The following is a 23,465-nucleotide window of genomic DNA, read 5'->3' on the forward strand; positions in this document are numbered from 1 at the left end:
GATTATACAAGATATGAGGAAGAATTAGGACGACAGGGAACTGAGCTGATAAGTGGAATATGTAAATAAGGGGGATGAGTGGCCACATTTCCAGGAAAGGGAAGTGATGATGGGGTGGAACAGGCCGAGGGGAGAACGCAAACAGGATGCTATCTACTGAGACTTCCTGTGCCATTTTTGAAATCATTTTCCCATTAATCTATTCAAGGATAAATGTATAATAAACTCAAAGTGTCCTCTTTGAAAGCAGTGATGCAAAGAAATGTTTATAACGTTAAAGTTCATAGGCTGTTTTATGTTTTCAGAAGCTGTGAAGACACTGAAGAGACGAGCCCTGAATGGAGCTTCACTGGGGCTTGTACTGGCTAAGGTGAGCATGCAGCAAATAAACTCGCTAAATTAAAGTGTTGGATTTTACATGCAGCTGCTGCATGTTTGGTTGAATGTTTCTAGAGCAATTGTCTTGTCTCAGAGAAAGTTTCACATCACCAGGTTAAGCCGATCAGTGCCATGCTGCTGTGCTTGCTAAGCTGTGGTTTTGTGGGCAACTACTTACAGTTTCTCACTCTATACAGTTGCCTTCTGCTCATGCACTCTGTTCTGCTAAACTTCAAGCTCCACTCGAATGCTGGAGAAAATGTCCCACTTATGATCACAAAACCCTTCTCCTATTACACAACAGCTTCAGTTTTGTGACAAAGTTGATATTTTTTTTTATCAGAAATTCATTTGCGAAGCTGTTTACATTTGCTCTGGGATTTTTTTTTTTTTTTGCTACCCTGCAATGTTTCCCTGAGCTCTCGGAAAAGCTGTGTGCAGCCACAGCTCCGCTGTGTTTCAGGATGTGAGCCTGACTGAGGGCTGATGTCATCTTTCTCCACTGCTGCAGAGGTGAGCGTTAGGACAGGAACCAGGGTAGAGAAAGAGAAAAGGGGGAGGGCAGTGAGAGGTTCCCACTGAAGCTCCACAAGCAAAAAAAAAAAGAAATTTAAATACATAATGCTGGTTGGAGACCTGGTTCTGCTTCGGAGTAGCATTAGTAATGAGGGGTGACTGAAAACATGTCCTAGCCTGCAGTGTTGATGCAGGCGTTGCATAATGGCTACCATTTGTTCTACACTTTTCATCTGTGGAATGAGCTCCCTGGTTGTGCACACACATGCAGAAACCAAGTCCAGGACAGAAATAAAAAAAGAGAACTCTTGTTGCGCCGCAAAGTGCTGGAACTTTGTGCGCAATTCTGGGTGGGAATAGGAAAGATGACCTTAAGATCTGGCTGCAGAGGTTTCCTGTGATGTGAACTCTGAAGGGTCAAGCGCAGGGCAATGCCAGAGCTGGAAAACAAGGGCAGGGACCTCAGCTTAGCAGTGCTACACCCAGGGAGGGAGGGAGGGAGGGAGGGATGTCGGGGTAAGGAGCCGTCTGCAGATGGTATGGGCAAAATAGAAATGCAAACTTGCCAGAAGGAAGAACGGATGTTTCCCAAAACTGAAAATGCATATTGAAGAAAATGTAGTGGGATACATGCTTGTTAGTTATGGGAGTGCACTTGGGAGTCTCGCTTAAGTAGTTTTGAGGCTCCATAGGCTGGTTTAAATTCCCAGAGTCAGACAAAGAAACAGGGAGGGGGGGTGAGGAAATGCTTTGGTGGTACAGTGGCTGCAACTGCTCTTTTTTTCTCTCTGAGTTTTGTGCAGCAACATGCCCGTGCCTGCGAGTGCTCTTCAAGTTGTTTGCATAAGCCGTGTGTACGTGCATGCTGCCTCTAGCAGAATGGTTAACGTTCAGGTGGGTAGGCCGGCTGAACGCGGAATGACCCATCTCCCCCGGGGATCCAAATTACTACACCATCATCAGTTGCTCCTTGCAGTGGAACAGATGAGTTTATACTCTCATAAAACATGGAACTGTGGAACCAAGGCTGCCTTCCTAAATGGATGCCCTGTCCTTATAATACTTTTAAAATCTACAATCCAATGTTCCCGTCAAAGTCACTTGGTTCATTGCTAGTCATTTATAAATTGACACGTCTGGGCAAAAACAGCTTGGAAAGCTTTCTAATTCACACTCAGCTTTCGAGTAAACTACAGCACATACTGTATATGAGCGACTTTCAGTTTAGTCTGACTGATCCAGCTGCATTGGCTGTACGTCTGTATGTTTACAGGTGCTGAAATGCGCTGAAGATGAGCGGCATAGGAGACAACTCGTTAGAGCCGCTGCGCTCTGACCGCAAACGGAAACTGTCCACCTGTGACACACCAGGATTAGGGTGAGTGTTATCACTTCTCCAAAGAGCATTTGAGTTTTATAATCCTCTCTGTCTGCTGCTGATTGCAGTCCCGCAAAGAGTATGATGTGACTTTTGTACTCTTTACGTAAACATTCCTGGATTAAACTCCAAAGAGTCCCCTGTAACTCTTAAAACATCGGAGGTCTCCGAGCTGGCCGTGTGGCCAGGATGTGGCTAGTACACAGGGAGGTGAGGTCGTCATAGCAACATCTCTAATCCCCCCCCCCCTCCCTCTATGGCTCCCTAGCAGGTGTGACAAGCGTCTGAGGGAACAGGAGAGCAAGTACATCGAGGAGCTGGCTGAGCTCATCTCTGCTAACCTCTCCAACATTGACAGCTTTAACGTCAAACCTGATAAATGTGCCATCCTCAAGGAGACCGTCAGGCAGATCAGACAAATCAAAGAGCAAGGTAATGCCACCATACCGATTCACACACAAAGCTGTGTAACAAAAAGCACCCCCCCCCCAACTATTGTTTTTTAATTTTATTTAATGTATAGTTAACAGTGGATAAAGCTAGGTTAGTCAAGGCCCCTGCTGCAGGACAGATGATGCCAGTGATGAAGTGGTGTGTTTGGTTCACGGCCAGGACATTTCTGAGCACCAGCCAGCTTGGCTGTTGTATTGCCTGGAGTAAATGAACACCCGTAATTGAGACCTATCCTTGGTGGTCACGGCTCAAGGCTGTTAGTGACAGTGCGGATCTCTTGGTGCCAAACTTCACTTTTATCTGGGAGACTAATGACTCTCAAAACTGAAAAATCCGACATTATTCAGAGTTGCCTTTGTCCCTTGGCCATTTTCTTATAGTTTTGTTAATCAGAAATGATTTCCTATGAAAAAGCAAATTTTATCTTCATCTATTTTTGCTCACATTTGAAATGAGGTCTTGGAAGGTACTTGGATAAGGAACATTAATGGAATCTGCTTTAAGAGTTATGGTGTTATGCAGCCAGATTGCCATAGTTACTGGATGGAAATGATGGAGTACCTCTCTTGTTTTGTTGTTTTTTTTTCTTTAACAAACCTTTCTCCACATCATCTTTTTCTTTACATCTTTTTATTCCTCAGTTTTTAGCTACCTGACTGCCTTCTCATGTTCTTCGGTCCAAAATCTTTCCCAAAAAGATTTTTAAATTCATAGTTACGCTGTCTCCCATTCTATGCAGTCTTGCACTGTGGATGACCCTGCTGTATTGAATGGTATCTACCAAAGCCTCAGCCACAAGCTGATTTTTTTTTTTTTAAATAGAAAGGCATCCTAGCCTCACAGATGTGTTGTTTGCTGCCATCTGGTGGCCACAGGAAGTATATCTGTATGGTTGTGGTGCTCAACCCATTTATTCTTTGTAAATTGTGGGACATTAGTGTCAGCCGCAGAATCTTGCATGATTGACCGAATCTCCTCTGGAGTTGTCATGGCCGCTCCAATATTTCTTCTCGCAGCTCAGCAACAGTCTGCAGCCCAGGAGGTTAGGGTGTTTTGAATAAATGAATGCACAGTAGACTTTCACTACTGATGAAATAAAAGGGAAATAAATCTGCTCATACATCAGTGAATTTCACTGTGTTATTAGATTTAGGGATATATGGTCACTTTATCCTTTATCCATAACACATTGTGTTTTATCTGTTTAGGACCAAGCTCTTGCAGTGATGACGATGTGCAGAAGGCGGATGTGTCTTCCACCGGTCAAGGGGTCATTGACAAAGACCACCTGGGGCCTCTCCTCCTGCAGGTCAGCTTGAGAAAAGTCTCTTTATTGCAGCAGGTTTTGCTGGTGCCAGACAGTTTCTCCAGGTTTAAAAAAAGAGATGTCACAATTACATGTTTTAAAGAAACAGACTTGTAGTTTTTATAAATATCTCTTACACTCATATGTCAAATTGTTGTCCGTAGGCATTAGATGGCTTTTTGTTTGTGGTTAACCGAGAGGGGAGCATCGTCTTTGTGTCAGACAATGTGACTCAGTACCTGCAGTACAAGCAGGAGGAGCTGATAAACACCAGTGTTTACAACATCATCCATGATGACAACAGAGAGGAGTTTCACAAGAACCTCCCCAAACCTAATGGTGAGACCAGAGTCTGTGTGTGAGAACCTTCAATCACATCACAGATGCAAATCTAGAACGGCATAACGCAAACTGTGGCAGCTCACTGCTTTATGTTTTCTATTCTCTCCGCAGGACCCAATGGGCAATGGGGTGGGGAGGCACCCCGACAGAAAAGCCACACATTCAACTGTCGCATGCTGGTCAACCTCGCTCATGGTGCCAGTCATGGGCTGTCAGAAGACAGACCGGGTGGCCAACGTTATGAGACCATGCAGTGTTTTGCCCTGACTCAGCCCCGCGCCATGATGGAGGAAGGAGACGGTAAAAAACATGACTTAGTAGTTACTGAGTTTTTCGGTTTGTAACTTGGCATAAAATGTTCTGCATCTACAAAGATCTTAATTGCAGCCAGCAGTTAAATGTGGTTCTAACATTTTTTTTTGGCTCCATGCTCAGATTTACAGTCGTGTATGATCTGTGTGGCCCGGAGAATCACTGCCGTAGAGAGGACAGAGAGGTTTACCACCCGACACGAGTTGTCTGGTAAGTCTTTACCTTGGTATACCTCACAAATGCTTTTGTCAGTACATGTATTAGTTTACAGCACACATTGTTTTCTTGTTGCTTTAAAAACCTTTCAGTTGAGCTACTTTTGAAAATAAGAATCATAAAGTTTTCTGTAATTTCACATCTACTGCAGAGTTCAGACGCCTCTCAATCTGAAAGTATCTGTAGTCCTGTCCCTGGAGTTGGGGCTTTAAATTTGGGAATTTTCCTGTGACAAATATGTCTAAACACTGAATATAAGAAAATAGTATTTTCTTCTGAGCAGTAGAGTAATAATAGGAAAATACAAAGGATGAAAAAGCCTGTAGAAGATGGAAAAGACCAGACTGCAGCAGCTCCGGTCTCATAATTATAATTACATCCTGATCAGTTGTCAAAATGTTATCTGCAAAGATAAAAAGGCATGATGAGCAATTCATTTATCTGACATAATTAGTTAGATTTTGTAAATAAACCAACTTTTCCTAAGTATTTTATATTTATTACCCAATTATTTACTCACTGCATGTAAAATTGATGCCATGTATGATTCAAAGACCATCACAGGTGCTTTCATTCTTTTAAAGTCCTGCAGAATGGATGCTATCTCAAAAACTCTAGTGTAGTTGAAACATTGCTGAGAGCTGCTAAGACGATGTAAGGCACTTGTAACAGGTTTAATCCCATCACTACTCACAACAATTACTCGCAGGACTCAAATGCTTAAAATTAGATCTAAAACAAACCCCACAGGGAGAAGAAACCATGAAGAGCTTGTCTTTTATTTTGGAAAATAAAATAAAAACTCTTAATTAAAAACTTTTATTATAAAAAATGAGTCAGGGTTGTGGTTAAACTTTTCAATTCTTTGATTCCTTGTATAAATCACGCCTCAGAATTAGTTTATCCTTCTTGCAGTATTGATTTTGTATTTCTTGTTGCAGGCAAACTGATTGAAATTGAACAGCAGAGCTCTCTTCACAATACCATGCGTCCCGGGTGGGAGGACCTAGTCAGACGCTGCATGCAGATGTTCCTCAATAGAAGTGATGGTCAACCATGGTCCTACAAGCGCCATTATCAGGATGGTATGTCACATTTTTTTTATAAAGGATATGAAACATTCAGAAGGGTCTTCACTTGATGAGGCTTTCGGCCATGGGATTTCTTCTGTTATGTTTTTTTCCGTTTAGAGTTATCTCTTGTTTTTTCTGCTTCAGCTTTCCACACTGGCCGTGCTGAGACGCCACTCTATCGCTTCTCACTCTCTGACGGCACACTGGTCACAGCTCAGACGAGGACTGACCTCTGCAGGAATCCCAGCACCAATGAGCCGCACTCATTCCTGTCTACACACTTCCTGCAAAGGTGCAAATGCTTGGATTCATACTTGGGTTTAAGCCATGTTTCAGATTTATCCTACTGTACAGTGAAGCTTGAAAATGTCTCTAGTTTGAGTTTTTGTCAATTGTGTGTTTTTTGTAGGGAACACAATAGTTATCGAGGTAACCCGAGTGGCGCCATGAGACCCCAGAACATGGGTGTGAACCACCCCAACCAGCAGATGAGCATGGGCCAAGGAGGAAGCATGAGCATGAACAGAGGCTACGGCATACCTGACCAGGGCAACATGCCGCAAAGAGGAATGGCTTCATACTCTGGCGGCGGTCGCATGAACCAGATGAATCACATGAATCCCATGCATCAGATGAACAACATGGGTCAGATGAATCCAATGCACCCAATGAACCACATGGGCTCCATGAACCAGATGGGCCACCATGGCATGCACCAGCAGCACACACACACGCAGATGGGTCAGATGCATGGAGGACCTGGGGGTGGGGGTTTTGGGATGGGCATGACCAGCCCTCCTCAGTCAAGTCCTGGGATCAACGGCCCCCCACACAATGTTTTGGGTTCGCCTAGGGTCAGAGGAAGCCCTAAGACTGGAGCCAGCCCGTTCTCACCTGGAGGTAAGAGTTTCAAAAAAAGTATTTAAAAATTGCAGTTTAACCTTAAAATGCAGTTCAGTAAGTAAAGTTTCTGCCACTAAAGAAATTCTTGAATTGCCTTTTGCAGGCATGCACTCTCCTATGAGCTCCACTCATACTGGTGGCTCTGGAGGCGGAGGTGGCACCACCTTTTCCAGCAGCTCGCTCAATGCCCTGCAAGCCATCAGTGAGGGACTGGGCAACCCAATGCCCTCCCCCCTCACATCCCCTCTTTCTCACAAGCCAGACAGCTCTCCAAGTATCAATTCTACCAATCAGGAAACAGGAGGCAAATCAGCCCTTCCGCCATACTCTGAGTCCAAGAGCCCCGGCAGCTCCCTCAGGGCTGGCGGGGAGCAGCAGTCGCAGCAGCATCCACAGACCCCCACCAGCGAAGGACCTCCCGACAAGCCGGACAGCCAGGCTGGCCTCGGTGGGGGCGAAGCCAACAGACGGGTCCCAGACAAGTGCAACAAGAAGCTTCTACAGCTTCTTACATCCCCCACAGATGATCTGGTGCCATCGAATCACCCACAGAGCTCTGGATCCAGCTCCATACCCGACTCAAAGGACGGAATGGCTGGGGTCACCAGTCCCTCCTCCTCTACAGGAGTATCCTCTTCTACAAGTGGGGGCCATGGTGCCGTCTCTTCCTCAGGAAGTTCTGGACATTTTCCGAGCCAGTCCTTGCAAGAGAAGCACAAGATCCTGCACAAGCTCCTAAAGGATGGGAACACTCCGGATGAAGTGGCTCAAATCACGTTGTTGGCCACTGGCAAGAGCTCTTTGGACTCAGCAGCACCAGAAGCGGGCCTTTCTTCTACCGGAGGGGAAAAGGGGTCTGAGACGAAGAAGGAGCAGCACAGTCCTAAGAAAGAGAAATCCCACGCTCTTCTTCACTATCTGCTCAATAAAGACGACTCTAAGGAAGGAGGCGATATGAAGCCAAAGCTGGAGGATTTGGATGGGCGAGGAGCTCCAGGAGCAGGAGTCACCAGCTCTGACCCCCATGGTATGGATGGGAAGGTGAAGCTGGAGCCATCTGATGAGGTAGAACTTCAACTGGAATTCTCCTTCTGTAAAGAGAAGTTTGAAGAGCAGTGTGAGCATTTTCTGTTTGTGAACTTTCAGGCTGAGACTTTGGAGACTATTTTAGGAGTCCGGCAAAACAATTCCAGCTTCTACCCTGAACTGGACTCCAGAGCTACCAAGGAGGTAGCAAACAAACAAGGGGCTGTTTCTGAGAGTCTACATGGTAAGTAGAAAAACATCATGTCTTTATCCCACCAAACTATTGATATTTTAAGGCATTTTTAAGGACCCACTCCGATGAAAATTGTGTTTTTGGTTGTTTATGGTGGTTTGACAGGTCATTGTATCGTTTAGTCTAAAATTGTAGATAAAAAATGCAGTTTGGGAAAAGATCTTATTTGTTACGTAGAAAATATTCAGGGTGGGGCCACAGGCTCCCCGCCCCGCTCCATTCTGATTCATCCACTTTTAAATAAATAGATCCATGTACGTCTTTATTTCCCTCATCTGAGCTGGGATCTGGCTCAGTACTGTGCTGCCGCATAGCTGCAGTATTGGTCGCCATTTTTGGCGAGCAATATCGCCATCAAAATTATGCCTTTTATATTCAAGATATGGATATAAATGACACAAGTTTTTTGATTTGAGCTAAAAACGGCATAATCGTAATTACAACCACACTGGGAACGCTTACAGTGGATTAAAAGAGGATCGGAGTGGGACTTTTAATCTGTTAGTAGGAGCGGATTCTTTAGACAGAAAAACATCAACCTTAAATATTTGTTTTGCAAAGTAAATTTGGCATTGTGTGTTCAGGGAGGGAGAGAGGCCCTATGCTTCCAGCTCAGCGTGCAGCCTATCAGAGAGCCTTGTCTGTGGATTCCAAGCCCATGGGGGGGGACATGCCAGTCGGAGGAGGGTTGGCGAGCAGACGAAATGTACCCTGCCCCACGCTGGTCAAACAAGAGAGCATGGAAGCTCCAGTCCGACCTGGAACCATGCCTAATGGCTTTCCAGGAGGCATGGGTGTTTGTCCACCAAGGGGGAATCCAACAAGTAACTTAATCTCTTTCTATTCTATGAGTCAACACATTACGGACGTTTTCTACTCTGCATTGGTGCGAAGAATAACCTACTGAAGTTTGGGTTGCTTACTTTTTCCTTCCTTGTCAGGAGGTATTGGTAGAGGCATGGGCGCTCATCAGCGCCCTCCCATGGCAGGTCCAGGGGAATGGGGGATGCCGAGGTCTGGTGGGAGTGCGGCGGCCGGTCCAGGACATCCGGTTATGGGTCGCCCTGGCCAAATGGGAGGACCCATGATCAGCCGCTCCATCAGCGCACCTGAAAACATGAGGTCCATGCTGCAGCAGCAGCTCATGGATATGGGTAAGCCATGATGGACGGAGTTTCCCGAATGAAAAAATGTCTGAGGATGTAAAGTTAGTCAGAGCTTAATGTGTAGATGGCTGCACTTTCAGCTAATGCATTTAAAGACCCACTTTGATCATCTTTTGAGTGCTTTTAAAAGCATTCACAGTGTGTTTTTTTTAATTATGATTGACATTTTTACCCAAAATCAAATAACCTACGTCCCTTTTTGTTTTTCTTTTGGAGATAGGATGTAGTTTCTGTAGACCCGCAGCAGTTCATTAGAAATTCATTACCGGTGAAACAAAAATAGACGGCAATGTTTGAGATATACAGAAGTTTGAGGCAGATGCCAGCCCAGAGGAGAAAAACAAAGACGTACATGGATCGAGTCCCATACAAGTGGAGACCCGCCCAGCGAATTTTTCACATACGATTTAAATAAAGAAATTTCTTTATGCGTGTCCTCCATCATCAGAAAAATGCCACAAAAACATGTTAAAGACACCAAAAACACAATTTCCATTGAAGTGGATCTTTAATGTGTAAGATGTTTCCGTTCAATTAGAGCAGCCATATCATAACAGTAACAACGATGAGAATGTTCTCGATCCTAACCTAATGACTTTGTAAAAAATAAAAAAAATAAAAAGGTGGGAACCTCCACATTTCATGTTCTCATTGTTTCTTAATCTATCAGTTAGGCTATCAATTAAGGTTCATCAAAGGGTTTTGGTAGATTTGTGAGAGTCCTTCTGCTTTCCAAGGCCAGCACATCCATCGTTTTTGTCTTAGACCTGATGTAAATTCAGTTTTTTTTTTGTGATTTCACTGGTATATCATTTAAAAGAATTGTTACTGATCATATTGTCTTTACAAATGTTCCTGTAGGTGCCAATGAATCTAATGTAAGCATGAGCCCCTTTGGCGGTCAGAGGCCCCCACCTCAGTCACCATCTTGGCCAGATTCTGCCATGGGAATGGACCGACCACAGACGAGCACAAACAGGTGAAGGTGGCTCCACGTGTCCTGAAAAAACCTGTAACCGTGCGGCTCAGTTTGGCTGAAGAAGTCTGACACTGTCTGTGTCTTTGTTTGTATCAGAGAACAGTTTCCACACCCACTCGAGGAGCTTCTCGGACCCCTGCCCAGCAGTGAGGGTCCGGGTGACGACCGGGCTCTCCTAGACCAACTGGACTCCCTGCTCAACAATGCTGATGTGATTACTCTGCACGAAATCGACAAAGCTCTGGGAATCCCTGAAATAGTTGGCCAGGTATGACAAGAGACGGAGAATACACTTTTTACTACACATAGCTGGGAAGGAGTCATGTGAAAGTTGGTTTTCACACAGTAGAGACATTGTTCTTTAAATGTTTTAGCTGTTATGAATTCTATCAGTCTTCATAACCTCAGTATTAAATGAAAGAAAGGGTGATCGGCTGCTGTTCCACTTATTTTAAATATTTTCTCCCCGTTTATATGGATTGGGCTCTAAAGTAAAGCTGATAAGTAATCTGATTTCTTCTCATCTTTGGGCTTATTTTTGAAGCAGTCCTCACAAATCTTCAATTGTAGAGATGAGGCTGCTGCCCAGGCTCTTTTTATTTTATTTTATATTTTATTTTCTCCTTTCTTTTGGATAAAGTTTCCCAGATTGCATCAAAAAACTGAAACTAAAGTTTCTAAATAGACTTCCGGTTGTGACATGTAGGGAGAGGACGCATAGGAAGAGGCTCCCAGCTCATTTTTTTTTGGTATAGTTTATTTAGTGGTGGTCGTGTCAAGCTCTCTTGGTAAGGATGAGTAACTCTAAATCTAGCAAATCGGCCAACAGTGTGCAAACCCCAGCCACGCGTGCAGCAACTAAGTTAGCATCTTTCACAGCTAGCAACTCTTCAGACACAGAAGGAGTGTCTGAGATACCCTAGGCGCCTGTTGCAGCTGGTGCAGACATAATGGACCAACTAGCAGCTGAGTTCCCATAGCAGAGAACCTCACAGAAGGAGGACATGTCTTCTCTGATTGAAATTGCCATCAAACCAATGCAATCTTCACTGGATTCGCTACAGACAACACTCAACTCCTTCCAGAGCCGTCTCTTTCTCCGTTATTTTTTATATGGTGAACGGTGCTCATGCAGGAGGAGCTCCTGTACGTTTCATTACTTGGAATGTAAACATCTACGCCCCAAATTGGGATGATGAAAAATGTAAAGGTAAGATAATGTCATTGATTCCTGACCTAAACTCACACCAGTTAATTTTTGGTGGAGACTTGAACTGTGTAATAAATCCAACACTTAATCGTTCCAATCCTAAATCAACAAACCTTTCCAAAAAAGCCAAACTCCTATCAAATTTTATGAACGAGATAGGATGTGTTGACCCTTGGCGTGTTTTGTTCCCACAAAGTAAATCATATACTTTTTTTTCCCCCTGTACATCATTCATATAGTCGAATGGACTATTTTTACGTCGACCAGAATCTTCTCTCATTTGTCTCAAAAGTTGAATACTCATCTATAATTGACTCTGACCATGCCCCTGTACTACTGGATCTTGTATTTCCTTACTACGCCCCCCCCTGGAAGTTTGACAGAAACCTCTTGGCTGAAGATAGCTTTTGCAAAATGATATCCCAAAGAATAGAAGACTTCATAGAAAGTAACCAAAAAGATGACATCTCCCCTTCTATCCTCTGCGAAACTTTACAGGCGGTTATCAGGGATGAGATTATCTCATATTCAGCTCAAATAAACAAAGTGAAAAGGACCACACAAGAAGAGCTTGTTAAATCTATATCTAAAGTGGATGCTCAGTATTCTGCCTCTCCCTCCCCTGAACTCTATAAAAAGAGACCGGACCTCCAAACAAAATATAATCTGATGTCAACTGAAAAGACAGAGCGGCTCCTGTTAAAATCACGGGGATACCTCTATGGACATGGCGACAAAGCTGGATGTTTCTTAGCTCACCAACTGAAGTGTCGCTCAGCTGCTCAACTTATCCCCCAAACAACAAAAGAAGATGGCACTCTGACTATTGACCCAGCATAAATCAACAAAGCATTTACTTCCTTTTACTCCGACCTGGATCTGTCAGAAATGACAGAAGATTGCTCAGAGATGGAAATGTTTTTAAATAACTTGGACCAAAAAAAGCTACAAAATTTGACCCATTTGAGTCCTCCAGGGTTAAAATAATACAAATAAATATTTAGAACCATAATTTAACTTTTTAATGTATAAATTCGTTAAGAACTCGATGAAGATTACCAGCTGCTGTTAATCCGTTATATTCTCAGAGAGATGACATCTGCACGGTCTTCTGTTATAAAGATGATTAGTGTTCAGGATAAAATCACAATTTTGGATCATAGTTTGTTCATGACTCTGTTCTTATTTGGCCTTTAGCTGAAATGAGGGATACTCTGTGCATTTAAAGTTTTAAGAAAGACATCAACAGTGTTTACGAAATCCTAAAGGAAAAATAAGAGTTTAGCATGATTTATTCATAGAATATTCTATGGACTTTACTAATGCAGTAAACAAACAAAACAACAAAAGTTGTTCTGTTATTCAGAATCAGCAGGGAATTTAACCTTCATTTTGGCTTTTGTGTATTAACTAAGGAGTGATTTTGCCTTTTAAGATGGAATAACATTTTTGTTGCAGAAAACCTTCAAACAGCGTCAACATCCTTGTGCAGATGTTAGGATTTAGGTTTAAACAAAAGGAAATGATAAGACATTAGAGAGAGTATATTTGCAACTTTTTAATTTTGTAGTGAATTTAAGGTTTTGTTTTTAAATCATTTCTAGTCAAGTTAATGTTTTTAGTTTTTCTTAAATTTCTCAAATACTCAGATTTTTCACTACTTGTAGTTTTTTTTTTTTTTCTAATTCTCATGCATCTTGACAACCTTTTGTAGCATTTCCTTAATTGACAGAAGGTCTCCTCTCTGTGCTTTAGGCTCATGGACCTGAAGGTCACCAGCTGGGCCAGGATCACGCTCAAGGCCACTGCCCTCCATCAGAGGCCTTCTCCGCCATGGACTCTTCTGCAGGGATGGATCAGAAAGCCATGTACAGCCAGGGTTACCCAGGACCTCCTACCATGGGAATGCAGTCCGCTTATGCTGGCAACACGGGGCCCCCTCCTGGAGGCTTCAACCCTATGATGAACCAGATGGGCCCAACTGGGGCTTTTCCTGGCATGGGCCCCATGGGCAACCCGCGGGCAAATATGACGAGGCCACGCATGATGACTGCCACCAAGCCTCTTCGACTGCAGCTGCAGCAGAGACTGCAAGGGCAGCAGGTAATCACATTACTTCAGAGGAGTCTTTGTTTATCTGGCATATGTGGTCTTTGATGGGGAGGTAAATGTGTTTACTCCCTCCATGGCAGTTCATGAACCAGACTCGACAGGGGATGAGGATGGAAAATGCTTCAGGAGGAAACCCCGGAATGCGTCCTGGCATGCAGCCCGGCATGCAGCCGGGCATGCAGCCGGGCATGCAGCCGGGCATGCAGCAAGGCATGCAGCAGGGCATGCAGCAGGGCATCCAGCCAGGCATCCAGCCGGGCATGGCTCCTGCAGGGATGAATGTTCAGGTATGGTGTCAGAATTTCACAATGAAATTTAGCATTACCTAACACTTTAATTGTGTCCGAATTCCCTCTCCACATACTAATTAGTGCTCTATATAGGGCGTTTGAGATTTTCTAGTGCGGCTGAATCTACAATTCCAAAATCAAGTGCCCTAGAAATTTCCCAGAAGTCTCTGTGAAAAACCAGTGTGCATCGATGCTCACTAGGTTGGCAAATATAGACCACAATGCATTGCATTTGTACACTTTTTCACAAATCAGTGACGTGATACTGCCTATCTTAAAATCCAGGGCACTAGATAGTGCTGCACTATATCGTTTTTTAGTAGTTGGGGATTAGGGAAGGAATTTGGACAGCCTTTTTTTTTTTTTTTTTTAAAGTTCCATCATGTCACACGTGCCTATTTTAGCTTAAGGATTATATTTGTGGACAGCCTGGTTTCGTGAACGCCCAGATGCTGGCTCAACGCCAAAGGGAGGCAATGACAACCATGCAGATGAGGAGGCAAAGGATGATGATGCTGATGCAGCAGCAGCAGGGTCAGGCCGCAGCAGGAGGCTTCAGCCCCCCTCCTAATGTCACAGCACCAGCAGGCATGGAAAACCCAATTGGCTCCCCCCCAATAACCCAGCCCGGTCAGCAGGGCTTCAACTATGGAGGCAGCTATGGTCAGTTGACAGAAAGTGCTCTTCATTATCATTTGTTAAATTAAGCTTCGGGGTCTTGACAGTTGCTGTTGTGTTTGCAGGGATGAACCAGCAGGGGGAGTCGTTCATTCCTCCGGGTAGCAGTCCACCAGGACACATGATGCAGGGACGGATGGGAGGTCCTCAACAGAACACCATGATGCCAGGGATGCAGGGGAATCCACAGGGGGGCCATGTGTACTCGTCAGGGGATATGAAAGGCTGGCTGCAGGGCAACATGCCACGCAACAAGTACAGACCCCCAGGCTGCTCAAGAAGATAGTTTTGATGCTGCTTTGCTAATTATTGCCCTTCCTCTTTTGTTGCAGCCTGTATTCCCAGCAGCAGTTCCCCCAGCAGGGTAACCAGGGCCAGTTCGGGTCCATGATGATGAACACCTCAATGGGTGGGACTGGGCCGGGCAGTGGATCCAGCGTGGGGCAGATGACCCAAATGCCAGGGCAGATGCAGGGGCAAATGGGCATGAACCCTATGGGAATGGGCAGAATGCCAATGGGACCTGATCAGGTAGGAGTTGTTCCAAACAGACACTTTTGAATATTACAAAAAAAATAAAATAACCCAAAACCTTGTTTTGCTGCAGAAATACTGCTGAGGACCAGGAGCTGAGCCGTGCACTCGATTAAAAGTTCCTTTTTAGGAGAAAGTGACAGAAAACTGCCCAGTGCAGCGGAGGAAATGGGTCACAAAGACAAGCTGGTGCCCGGTTTCAGCCCCAGCTGAAGCCTTGCATGCACAAAGATGAAGCAGCTGCCTGTCGGGGGGGGGGGGGCGGCTGGACCGACGCTGTCCAGCAGCATTCAGCATCACAGCAGGACTCTGGTACAACTGGCTGTAGCTGCACTTTACTGCTTTGTGTGAAGGGGGGAAAGATTGATGCAATATGATTTCATCCTTACAGCCTTACTAGAGATTCAATGCCTTCTCAGTGATGGATTTGTTTCTTTTTCTTGTCCTTTGAATGCGCCTCATCCTTAAGTCATTGAAAGCTATAAGCACACAGTTTACTATGTAATGCAGATTTGAGCAATAACTCTTGCCTCTATGCTTTTGACTGTAACTGAGCAAAATAGTCCCTGTTGTCAGCAAAGAGATGGTACTGCAGTATTAGATATACTCTGTGAATATGAATTGTAAATACTCAACAAAATATGCCTTTAAAGGCCCGTTCTTGCACAGAGTGAGAAACTTGGTTTTATTTTTGTTTTCAAAAGATTAAATATGGATTTGGTTGATTTCTTCTTTTTTTGTTTTTTGGTTAACTTCTAGGCACACTTGGGTGTCGGATTTCCTGTTTGTCATTTCTTAAAATGCATTCATTTCCCCCCCAAAAAGGTTTGCTCTGTATTTAGCAAGGCACTTTTAACTTGTGTTGACGGTTAGAGCTTTGACGTCTGAGGTTTTTATATTTTTTTAGGAAGCTGGTAAAGAGGAAATCGGCACAAACCAGGTGAGCTGGGTCTGTGCGCAGGTGAGTGGGGTGTGTTGTGTGTGTTTAGTCTGCAGGTTCCTCAGCTCACCAACAAGCCTACTTACGATAGTCTTCACCGCGTTGTTTGGACTCTTCTCAACTCGCTGAATCTACCTTTTGAACATGCGCAATCCAAAGATATTTTTCCACATCTGTGTATATTTTCTGAACTTTCTGGTGTACATTTTTAATGAGAATCTTATCTATTGTTCTAATGGTAAATGGGTACATATCATGGATCTGTAAAAGCATAGGACACTGGAGACGTTGCTCCACTGTGGGATGCCAAACAGAGCAGCGTGAAGGTCCTGAAACTCGCCTCAAGCAGCACGTTTTTGTTTTTTTTTGTGGTTTGTTTGTTTTTTGTTTTTTTTTTTACATCCAGAGAAATACTTATTTTTACTGTGATCGAGAAATACCAACTTTCAAACATATCAATATGTTTTTCAGGAAACGGCTTCATTTTATGATCAGATTTTGTTACTTCAGGAAAAAAAAAGGAACTTTTCAAGTCAAAAGAAAACAAAAGATCTTTAGTTTTTCTTTGTTTGGAGGTGAAATAAGCTGTCATTTTAAAGGATGTATATTACAGATTTTTCTTCTTTGTTGATATTGATGTAAATACAAATTTATATTTAAACATCTTTGACTCCGATTCTGTTATTTTTAATTAGTTGGTTGCCCTTCATACAATAATTTTTGATCAAATTACACAGGCAATTATAAGCTCCCAGAAAAGACTTGATGTCTAAGAGGTTTTTTTTATATATTTGGTGCAAATGATTTAATTTAATGTAAGAACATTTTTATTTGTGACATTTTTTTAAAACATGAGCATTTTTATGATTTTGTGTTATTTCAGACGGAATAATAAAAAAACATCACAAACAGAAGTGCTACAATAAAAAACTATTAAAAGGTTAAAAGGATGAAGATTTTTTTTACGTAACAATAGTATTTTAACATTGCAAAAAAATAAATGAGTCTATACACAATAAGTTTTTTTAAACAAAATTCATATTAATGAATCTTGTTGACTTTCTTATGAGTAAAGCTGGTTTATTAACTAAAACTAGCACAATTAACTATTTTAGTCATTATTGCTATTAACTATAGACTTATTTACTAGCATATTTAACAGAGACAAAAATGTACATATAGACATCAAAAATAATTTAGTCACCTGAAATGTTTTTCACTTACTAGGTGTGCCCTGTCAGGTTTATTAATGTGATTTCTTGCCTTATAAATTGGGTTGGGACCATCAGGTGTGTTGTGGAGAAGTCAGGTGGATACACAGCTGATAGTCCTACTGAGTAGAGTGTTAGAATTTGGATTAGGGCAAGAAAAAAAAGCAGCTAAGCACAGAAAAACGAGTGGCCATCATTGCTTTAAGAAATGAAGGTCAGTCAGTCCCAAAAATTGGAAAAAACTTTGAAAGTGTCCCCAAGCGCAGTCACAAAAACCATCAAGTGCCACAAAGAAACTGGCTCACATGCGGACCGCCCCAGGAAAGGAAGATTAAGAGTCACCTCTGCTGTGGAGGATAAATTCATCCGAGTCAGCAGCCTCAAAAATGGCACGTAAACAGCAGCTCAGATTAGAGAGCAGGTCAATGGCACACAGAGTTCTAGCAGCAGTCACATCTCCACAACAACTGTTAAAAGGAGACTGTGTGGATCAGGCCTTCATGGTAGAATATCTGCTAGGAAACTACTGCTAAAGAAAGACAGCAAGCAGAAGAGACTTGTTTGGGCTAAAGAACACAAGTAATGGACAATACACCAGTGGAAATCCGTGCTTTGGTCTGATGAGTCCAAAATGAAGATTTTTGGTTCCAACTACTGTGTCTTTGTGCGACACAGAAAAGGTGAACGGATGGACTCTACATACCTGGTTCCCACCGTGAAGCATGGAGGAGGAGGTGTTATGGTGTGGGGGTGCTTTGCTGTTGACACTGTTTGGGGATTCATTCCAAATTGAAGGCATGCTGAACCAGCATGGCTACCACAGCATCTTGCAGCGGCATGCTATTCCATCCGGTTTGCGTTTAGTTGGACCATCATTTATTTTTCAACAGGACAATGACCCCAAACACACCTCCAGGCTGTATTTGACCAAGAAGGACAGTGATGGGGGGCTGCGCCAGATGACCAAGCCTCCACAGTCACCAGACATGTACCCAATCAAGATGGTTTGGGGTAAGCTGGACCGCAGAGTGAAGGCAAAAGGGCCAACAAGTGCCAAGCATCTCTGGGAACTCCTTCAAGACTGTTGGAAGACCATTTCTGGTGACTACCGCTTGAAGCTCATCAAGAGAATGTCAAGAGTGTGCAAAGCAGTGATCAAAACAAAAAGTGGCTACTTTGAAGAACCTAGAATATCATATTTTCAGTTGTTTCACACTTTTTTGTTATGTATATAATTCCACGCGTTAATTCATAGTTTTGATGCCTTCAGTGTGAATCTACAATTTTCAGTCATGAAAATAAAGAAAACTCTTTGAATGAGAATGTGTGTTCAAACTTTTGGTCTGCAGTGTAAATGTTTTGAAGAACTAAAAACTGTTAAAAAAAATCAGGTCATTACCTGAGCACTTCACACAGTATGTTGCCATGTGGCCTCATTCTCCATCTTCAGACATGCACTACATCTTTGTGAACAGAAAAGGGCGCTGACGTATAACATCTCCGTATACCTCTTTAAAGAAAGGCTGTAATTCCTATTTTGCTCACTAGAGGGAGCGCTCCATTTGCGAGATCACGAGAAACGAGTGTTCAGTCGTGTTTTGCTGGATTTAAGAGGGTTAAAAATAACTTTAAAGAGGAGAAATTCCAATGTCAAGCTCCAAATATAAATACATTTTCAAGGCAGAATATTAACTTTGAAGTATTAAAAATGCGTAGTTTTATTTTTTAAGACGTAATTAAATAACTCAAGAAACATGGTATTTGTTTGATAAGCAGCTGTGCATTCTACAAAAATGAATGGAGGAATTGAAGAGTTTGTGAGCTTTGAAGAATTGTAACTGACTTTCACTAATATATATATATATATATATATATATATATATATATATATATATATATATATATATATATATATATATATATATATATATATATATATATATCATATACATTTGCAGCAAACTTTTGGCACGGCAGTCCACTGTGGGAATCTACCAGAAAGCAGTTCTGTCTGCCTCTGTCTCCCTCCCTCCCTGTCTCTCCGTTGGAGCGTTTCCCGGCCCATCTGCGGCCTGGCCCGTGGATTACTGTTTGTTAATGTTTCAATCAGCTGTGTGTTGAGGAATGTGGAGCTATTTAACCTGAACTTCCCCAGGTGTGCCGAGGCGCCGCTCAGTCTGGGCCCCGCCGCCCTCCCCTGCCCTTGGCACAAAGCTATCACACAAACACAATCACACACTGGCCACGCCGGGGCTGCAGCTGTGCGCATCGCACCGCAGGGAAATGGGAAAAACATTGCACCAGGGAGAAGGGATAAATCTTAAAACGCATCGCTTTGCCAAAGCCTTTTTAACCCCCGAGGTGCCGAGAGAGACGAGAGGTGCCTATGCACACGACGACACTCTGAAATACCAGAAAACTTTGTGAAACGTGTAACCCACCTTCTACACACAATACAAACCTTTATCTATGATGTTTACGCATGGATTTTACTGATTCATGCGCAGAGCGCACGTGGAATCACTCAGATGATCAAGTTTTATGCTTTTCATCAAGCTACCAACTGAAAAACTTCCTGTTGTATTGTGGATAACAAATGGTTTATCGTCTAATTAAACAGACTTTTTGCCAATTGTGTTTCCCAGCAGTTGCGGTTTGACGTCACCTGAATGACTTTAGTTTCTGGGGCTGCCAAACCTTTTAGTGACAATCTGTTTACCCTGACCAGGATCAGATAAGCCTTATTTCCTCGGAGGAACATTAGCAGACCTGCGTTTAAACTTAGTAATGAGGCTGTAAAACAGGCACTGAAGTAGAGTTTTTCCACCGCAAAGGTATGTGTGAAGATAAATCCGCCCTTCAAACTTTGTGAGGACTTTTCACTTTCGTTCTCGTTAAAACACACACTCAGGAGGATTCTTGTTCAAAAATAAGTCTTGTTTTAATAAAAACACAAAGTACATTGTAAGAAAACAATATCTTCACATATTGTGGCATTGTAATATACAATACAGTTTTGTCGCTCAGGAATCTGAGAAATTACTTTTTTTTTACAGAATGTTGAATTCTCTATTTGATTTACACAAATACAAAGGGCTTAACAAAGTCATTATGAAACTACGAGCAACAAGCTGGTTGCTCTCTGAGCTTGTCTTGGTCCCACGACTAACCCAGTCTATATCTGGACACACGCCGGTCCTCACATCGGAGCTCTCGGATGAATCGAGACCCCGTCACTCTTGAAGCATGTCCTCTCGATGATTTTATTTCTCTAGCTGTAGGAGTTTCAAACTCTCCCTCACAGTTCAAGACTCTAGAGGCCGATGTGCTCTGGCCGCTGCATCAGGTTGTCTTGTCCTCTCTGGAATGATGGGGGTTGGGGGGTGCTCCGCGGACCCTTAACGGCACATGATTCTCTCGTCTGAGCAGCCGTTCTGCGGGAGGAGAAAAAAAAAAGTGGGTCAGAAAGAGCTGGTCACAGATGAGCAACGATTACTGTCATGCGTAAATCGGCACTTTTTACGCACTAGACTGACTGGTCACTTTTACGCACACGTTTTAAATGCATGAATGAGTCACAAATGGCGCGTGTCTCTGTGTGAGACCCCAAAAGACACTTAAAGTGGGCTATTTACCTCCACTGCGATGCTCGCGAGCTCTGCGTTCAGTGTGGTCAGCGGCGTGCGCTGGCCGCTGGCCGCCGAGAGCTGGCGACTCTTCTCCGGCTCGTCCAACTCGATCTGCAGGTCCCAGATGTAGTCGATGACGTGCTGCAAGATTTCCACCTTGCTGGCTTTCTTGTTTGTGGGCAGCGTCGGGACGAGCTCCTTCAGCTTGCTGTAGCAGCTGTTCATGTCCTGGAGAAAGACGCTCATCTGTTCGTCCAGCAGCGGGAGCTTGCACTTGGAGATGGCCAGGCTCTGGTCGGACAGGCCCATCTCTCCGCTGACCTTGGTCTTCAGGGCACAGGTAGATCCGACAACCTTCATCTTTAATAGCGTAGCTTCCACAGACGCTGAAGATATTGGTCTTGAAAAGCGACTGCACAGGTCAATGTTGACAGTTTTCAACATCCACATGGAGAAGCCGTCTCTTTATAAAGCTCAGCAGCGTCTGGGGGTGTGTCCAGATCGTCCTGTTTGAAGGGAGCTGACCAATCCCATGGCTGCATATGCATTGATGGGGCGGCAAAAAACTAAACTCTCAGCCAACCACGGCGCTCGGCTGGTTATCGGAATTTACAATCTGTTTGAGGGATGGCGTTACAAATGGAAACAAATGTGTGTCTTTTATGAGTAATATGTGGGAATCCAGCTGTCCATGGCTTGGGGACTCTGCAGGTGTAGATTGCCCGGGGACAGTCAATGGGTGGTGAATGCATGGGGATGCACTGTGAGAATGTGTGTGGGATGAAGCTGGGCTGAAAAGGATGAATGCTTAATGACAATTTGGCTACTATGGTGCCCTAGATGTGTCTTTCACTCGTGATCGTGGGATAATAGCACTGTGGCGTCACACAGAGCAGGCAAAAAAATATTTGTCACGTTATTTAGTTTAGAATGATCCCAAATGCTCAGATTGAGCCTCTTTGTGCGTAAGCATGTTTCAGGGACGCAGCTGCAGCAGCAGATTCCTCCACATGTGTCTGCTGCGCGCGCTGGGCTTCGTGCGCACGCCCGCGCAGAGTCGCTCCCCCTTCAGATTGTCCAAACAAGCCCGAGCAGACTGGCAGGCGCCGGCGCGCTGACGTCACCCATTCATCCGCGCCTTGACGCCTGTCAGCCTGGCGCCGCTAGGGCGGTCTCCATGGAGATGTCAAACAAGGGAGCTAGCGCTGCGCACTTCTCCATTCACCTGCATGGCGCGCGGAGCCCTGAGAACAAACCGTCTCCAGAGTTTTTCCCCCTCCTCCATTTATCACCTAAAAGCAGCAGCGGGGTGAGATGACCGGCCAGCGCACCTGCGAAACCAAAGCCGGTCAGCTACGACAAATGAAGACCGGTCATCGTGTCCTTTCCACGTTTAAAAACCAATAACCATCACATTCCTCCCAACAGCCCACTTTCATATGGAGAGAAAGTCTAATTTCTCTCCATACTTTCACTTCTCGAAGTCCCTGTGGTTTCCATAAACACGCATTTTCTTTGCTTTTATATTCACTTAGATTGCCTCATTCATATCCAAAAATACGTTTTCGGCTCAAGGAATGCAGTTTCCTTTTTAGCATTTTAATTCCCTAAAGAGCTGGATTTCCTCCTTACTTCTTACTGCCCCTCTTTTTTTTGTTTTTTTTGTTGAAGCAGTCTATTAGATCGTATGGACTTTTTTCCCTTTATCTGAACATACATTTTACTACATATATGTATATATTCTAACAGAACCTAACAGAAAGAAAATGTATATATATAGCAGAGCTTCAATAAGATATATTTTTGCATAACAGCAATCTCTTATATATATTTCCTCTTGCTCAGTACACCTATAACTTATCACTGTTTTTGAATATAACAATGCCAAAACTATAATTTTGGTTCCACTTAAAGTGTTTTCTCAAGTCTTTTTTGTTGTTTTGGTGAATTGGAATTCAAGATTCATTTAGATTAAACTCGTGTTTTTGGTGTTTATACCATGTTCTTGTAGCATTTTCTCACCATGGAGGACATATAAAAAGAAAATTAAGCTTAAAGCTGTGTTTCAGAGTATTTCCTTATTGAATTTACTTGTGAATCGAGAGTAGGTGCAACAGCCAAAAGCTCCCTGCTCCGTTTCATTCCGATGCGTCCACTTGCAGGCAAATTGATCCAGTTACGTTTTTGTTTTCCTTGTCTTTGCTGGAATCTGGATCAAAACTGTACAGCTTGCTAGCTCCTATATGTCTCACCATTGTTGTTGCACTGCTAGTGTTGTTTTGAGGTTGTGAGGGACTGTAAGCTAGCGAGAGAAGTTTAAAAAAAAGAATGATGGTAAACTAGGTCAGGCTTACTCCATACCAACATACAGACAAAATTCCAATGAACTATGGCCACTCTGCACAAAGTACGTCAATGAAAAACAACAGTTTATTTTTAAAATGTTGCTAAAATAGCACCATCATAATGAAAAGTCCACTGGGAAAGCTTTTAAAATAGATCAAAAGATGATTGGAGTGGGACTTAAAGGAGTAGGCTTAAGCTGCAGTCTCTGCCCAAT

The 23,465-nt window shown here is 43.4% G+C and overlaps 2 protein-coding genes across 3 annotated transcripts in view; one reads left to right on the forward strand and one right to left on the reverse strand.

Moving 5' to 3' along the window:
* LOC101156489 (nuclear receptor coactivator 3) overlaps window positions 1-16,728 on the forward strand; it is a 36,582-nt gene extending 19,854 nt beyond the window's left edge. The window contains exons 2-23 of one of the 2 annotated variants that reach the window (XM_020703450.2): window positions 306-370; window positions 2,168-2,272; window positions 2,541-2,704; window positions 3,934-4,034; window positions 4,196-4,370; window positions 4,485-4,673; window positions 4,809-4,895; window positions 5,843-5,986; window positions 6,119-6,266; window positions 6,384-6,874; window positions 6,981-7,942; window positions 8,024-8,147; window positions 8,741-8,980; window positions 9,098-9,310; window positions 10,184-10,301; window positions 10,398-10,569; window positions 13,267-13,614; window positions 13,704-13,910; window positions 14,342-14,576; window positions 14,657-14,846; window positions 14,924-15,122; window positions 15,199-16,728. In XM_020703450.2, coding sequence (XP_020559109.1) covers window positions 2,187-2,272; window positions 2,541-2,704; window positions 3,934-4,034; window positions 4,196-4,370; window positions 4,485-4,673; window positions 4,809-4,895; window positions 5,843-5,986; window positions 6,119-6,266; window positions 6,384-6,874; window positions 6,981-7,942; window positions 8,024-8,147; window positions 8,741-8,980; window positions 9,098-9,310; window positions 10,184-10,301; window positions 10,398-10,569; window positions 13,267-13,614; window positions 13,704-13,910; window positions 14,342-14,576; window positions 14,657-14,846; window positions 14,924-15,122; window positions 15,199-15,210 — 4,605 coding nt within the window. In that variant the 5' untranslated portion in view covers window positions 306-370; window positions 2,168-2,186 and the 3' untranslated portion in view covers window positions 15,211-16,728. The remainder of the gene's footprint in view (window positions 1-305; window positions 371-2,167; window positions 2,273-2,540; window positions 2,705-3,933; window positions 4,035-4,195; window positions 4,371-4,484; window positions 4,674-4,808; window positions 4,896-5,842; window positions 5,987-6,118; window positions 6,267-6,383; window positions 6,875-6,980; window positions 7,943-8,023; window positions 8,148-8,740; window positions 8,981-9,097; window positions 9,311-10,183; window positions 10,302-10,397; window positions 10,570-13,266; window positions 13,615-13,703; window positions 13,911-14,341; window positions 14,577-14,656; window positions 14,847-14,923; window positions 15,123-15,198) is intronic. The other variant, XM_011475380.3, reaches the window with a different exon arrangement.
* Window positions 16,729-20,192: 3,464 nt separating this feature from the next.
* LOC101161879 (DNA-binding protein inhibitor ID-1) lies at window positions 20,193-21,360 on the reverse strand. Its single transcript, XM_023955152.1, has 2 exons — window positions 20,912-21,360; window positions 20,193-20,710 (listed from the first exon to the last, which is right to left on the reverse strand). The coding sequence occupies exons 1-2, from the start codon at window positions 21,353-21,355 to the stop codon at window positions 20,675-20,677; spliced, it is 480 nt and encodes a 159-aa protein (XP_023810920.1). The 5' UTR covers window positions 21,356-21,360; the 3' UTR covers window positions 20,193-20,674.
* Window positions 21,361-23,465: the final 2,105 nt, after the last annotated feature.

Source organism: Oryzias latipes, chromosome 5, assembly GCF_002234675.1.
Source record: "Oryzias latipes chromosome 5, ASM223467v1".
Classification (NCBI taxonomy): domain Eukaryota; kingdom Metazoa; phylum Chordata; class Actinopteri; order Beloniformes; family Adrianichthyidae; genus Oryzias; species Oryzias latipes.

What these genes read in the sequence shown, in the direction of transcription:
- LOC101161879 (XM_023955152.1), bottom strand. Translation starts at nt 21,355, where the DNA reads ATGTGGATGTTGAAAACTGTCAACATTGACCTGTGCAGTCGCTTTTCA. An exon ending in TCGCGAGCATCGCAGTGGAG is followed by an intron (nt 20,711 to 20,911) that starts GTAAATAGCCCA and finishes CTCCTCCCGCAG; the next exon opens with AACGGCTGCTCAGACGAGAG.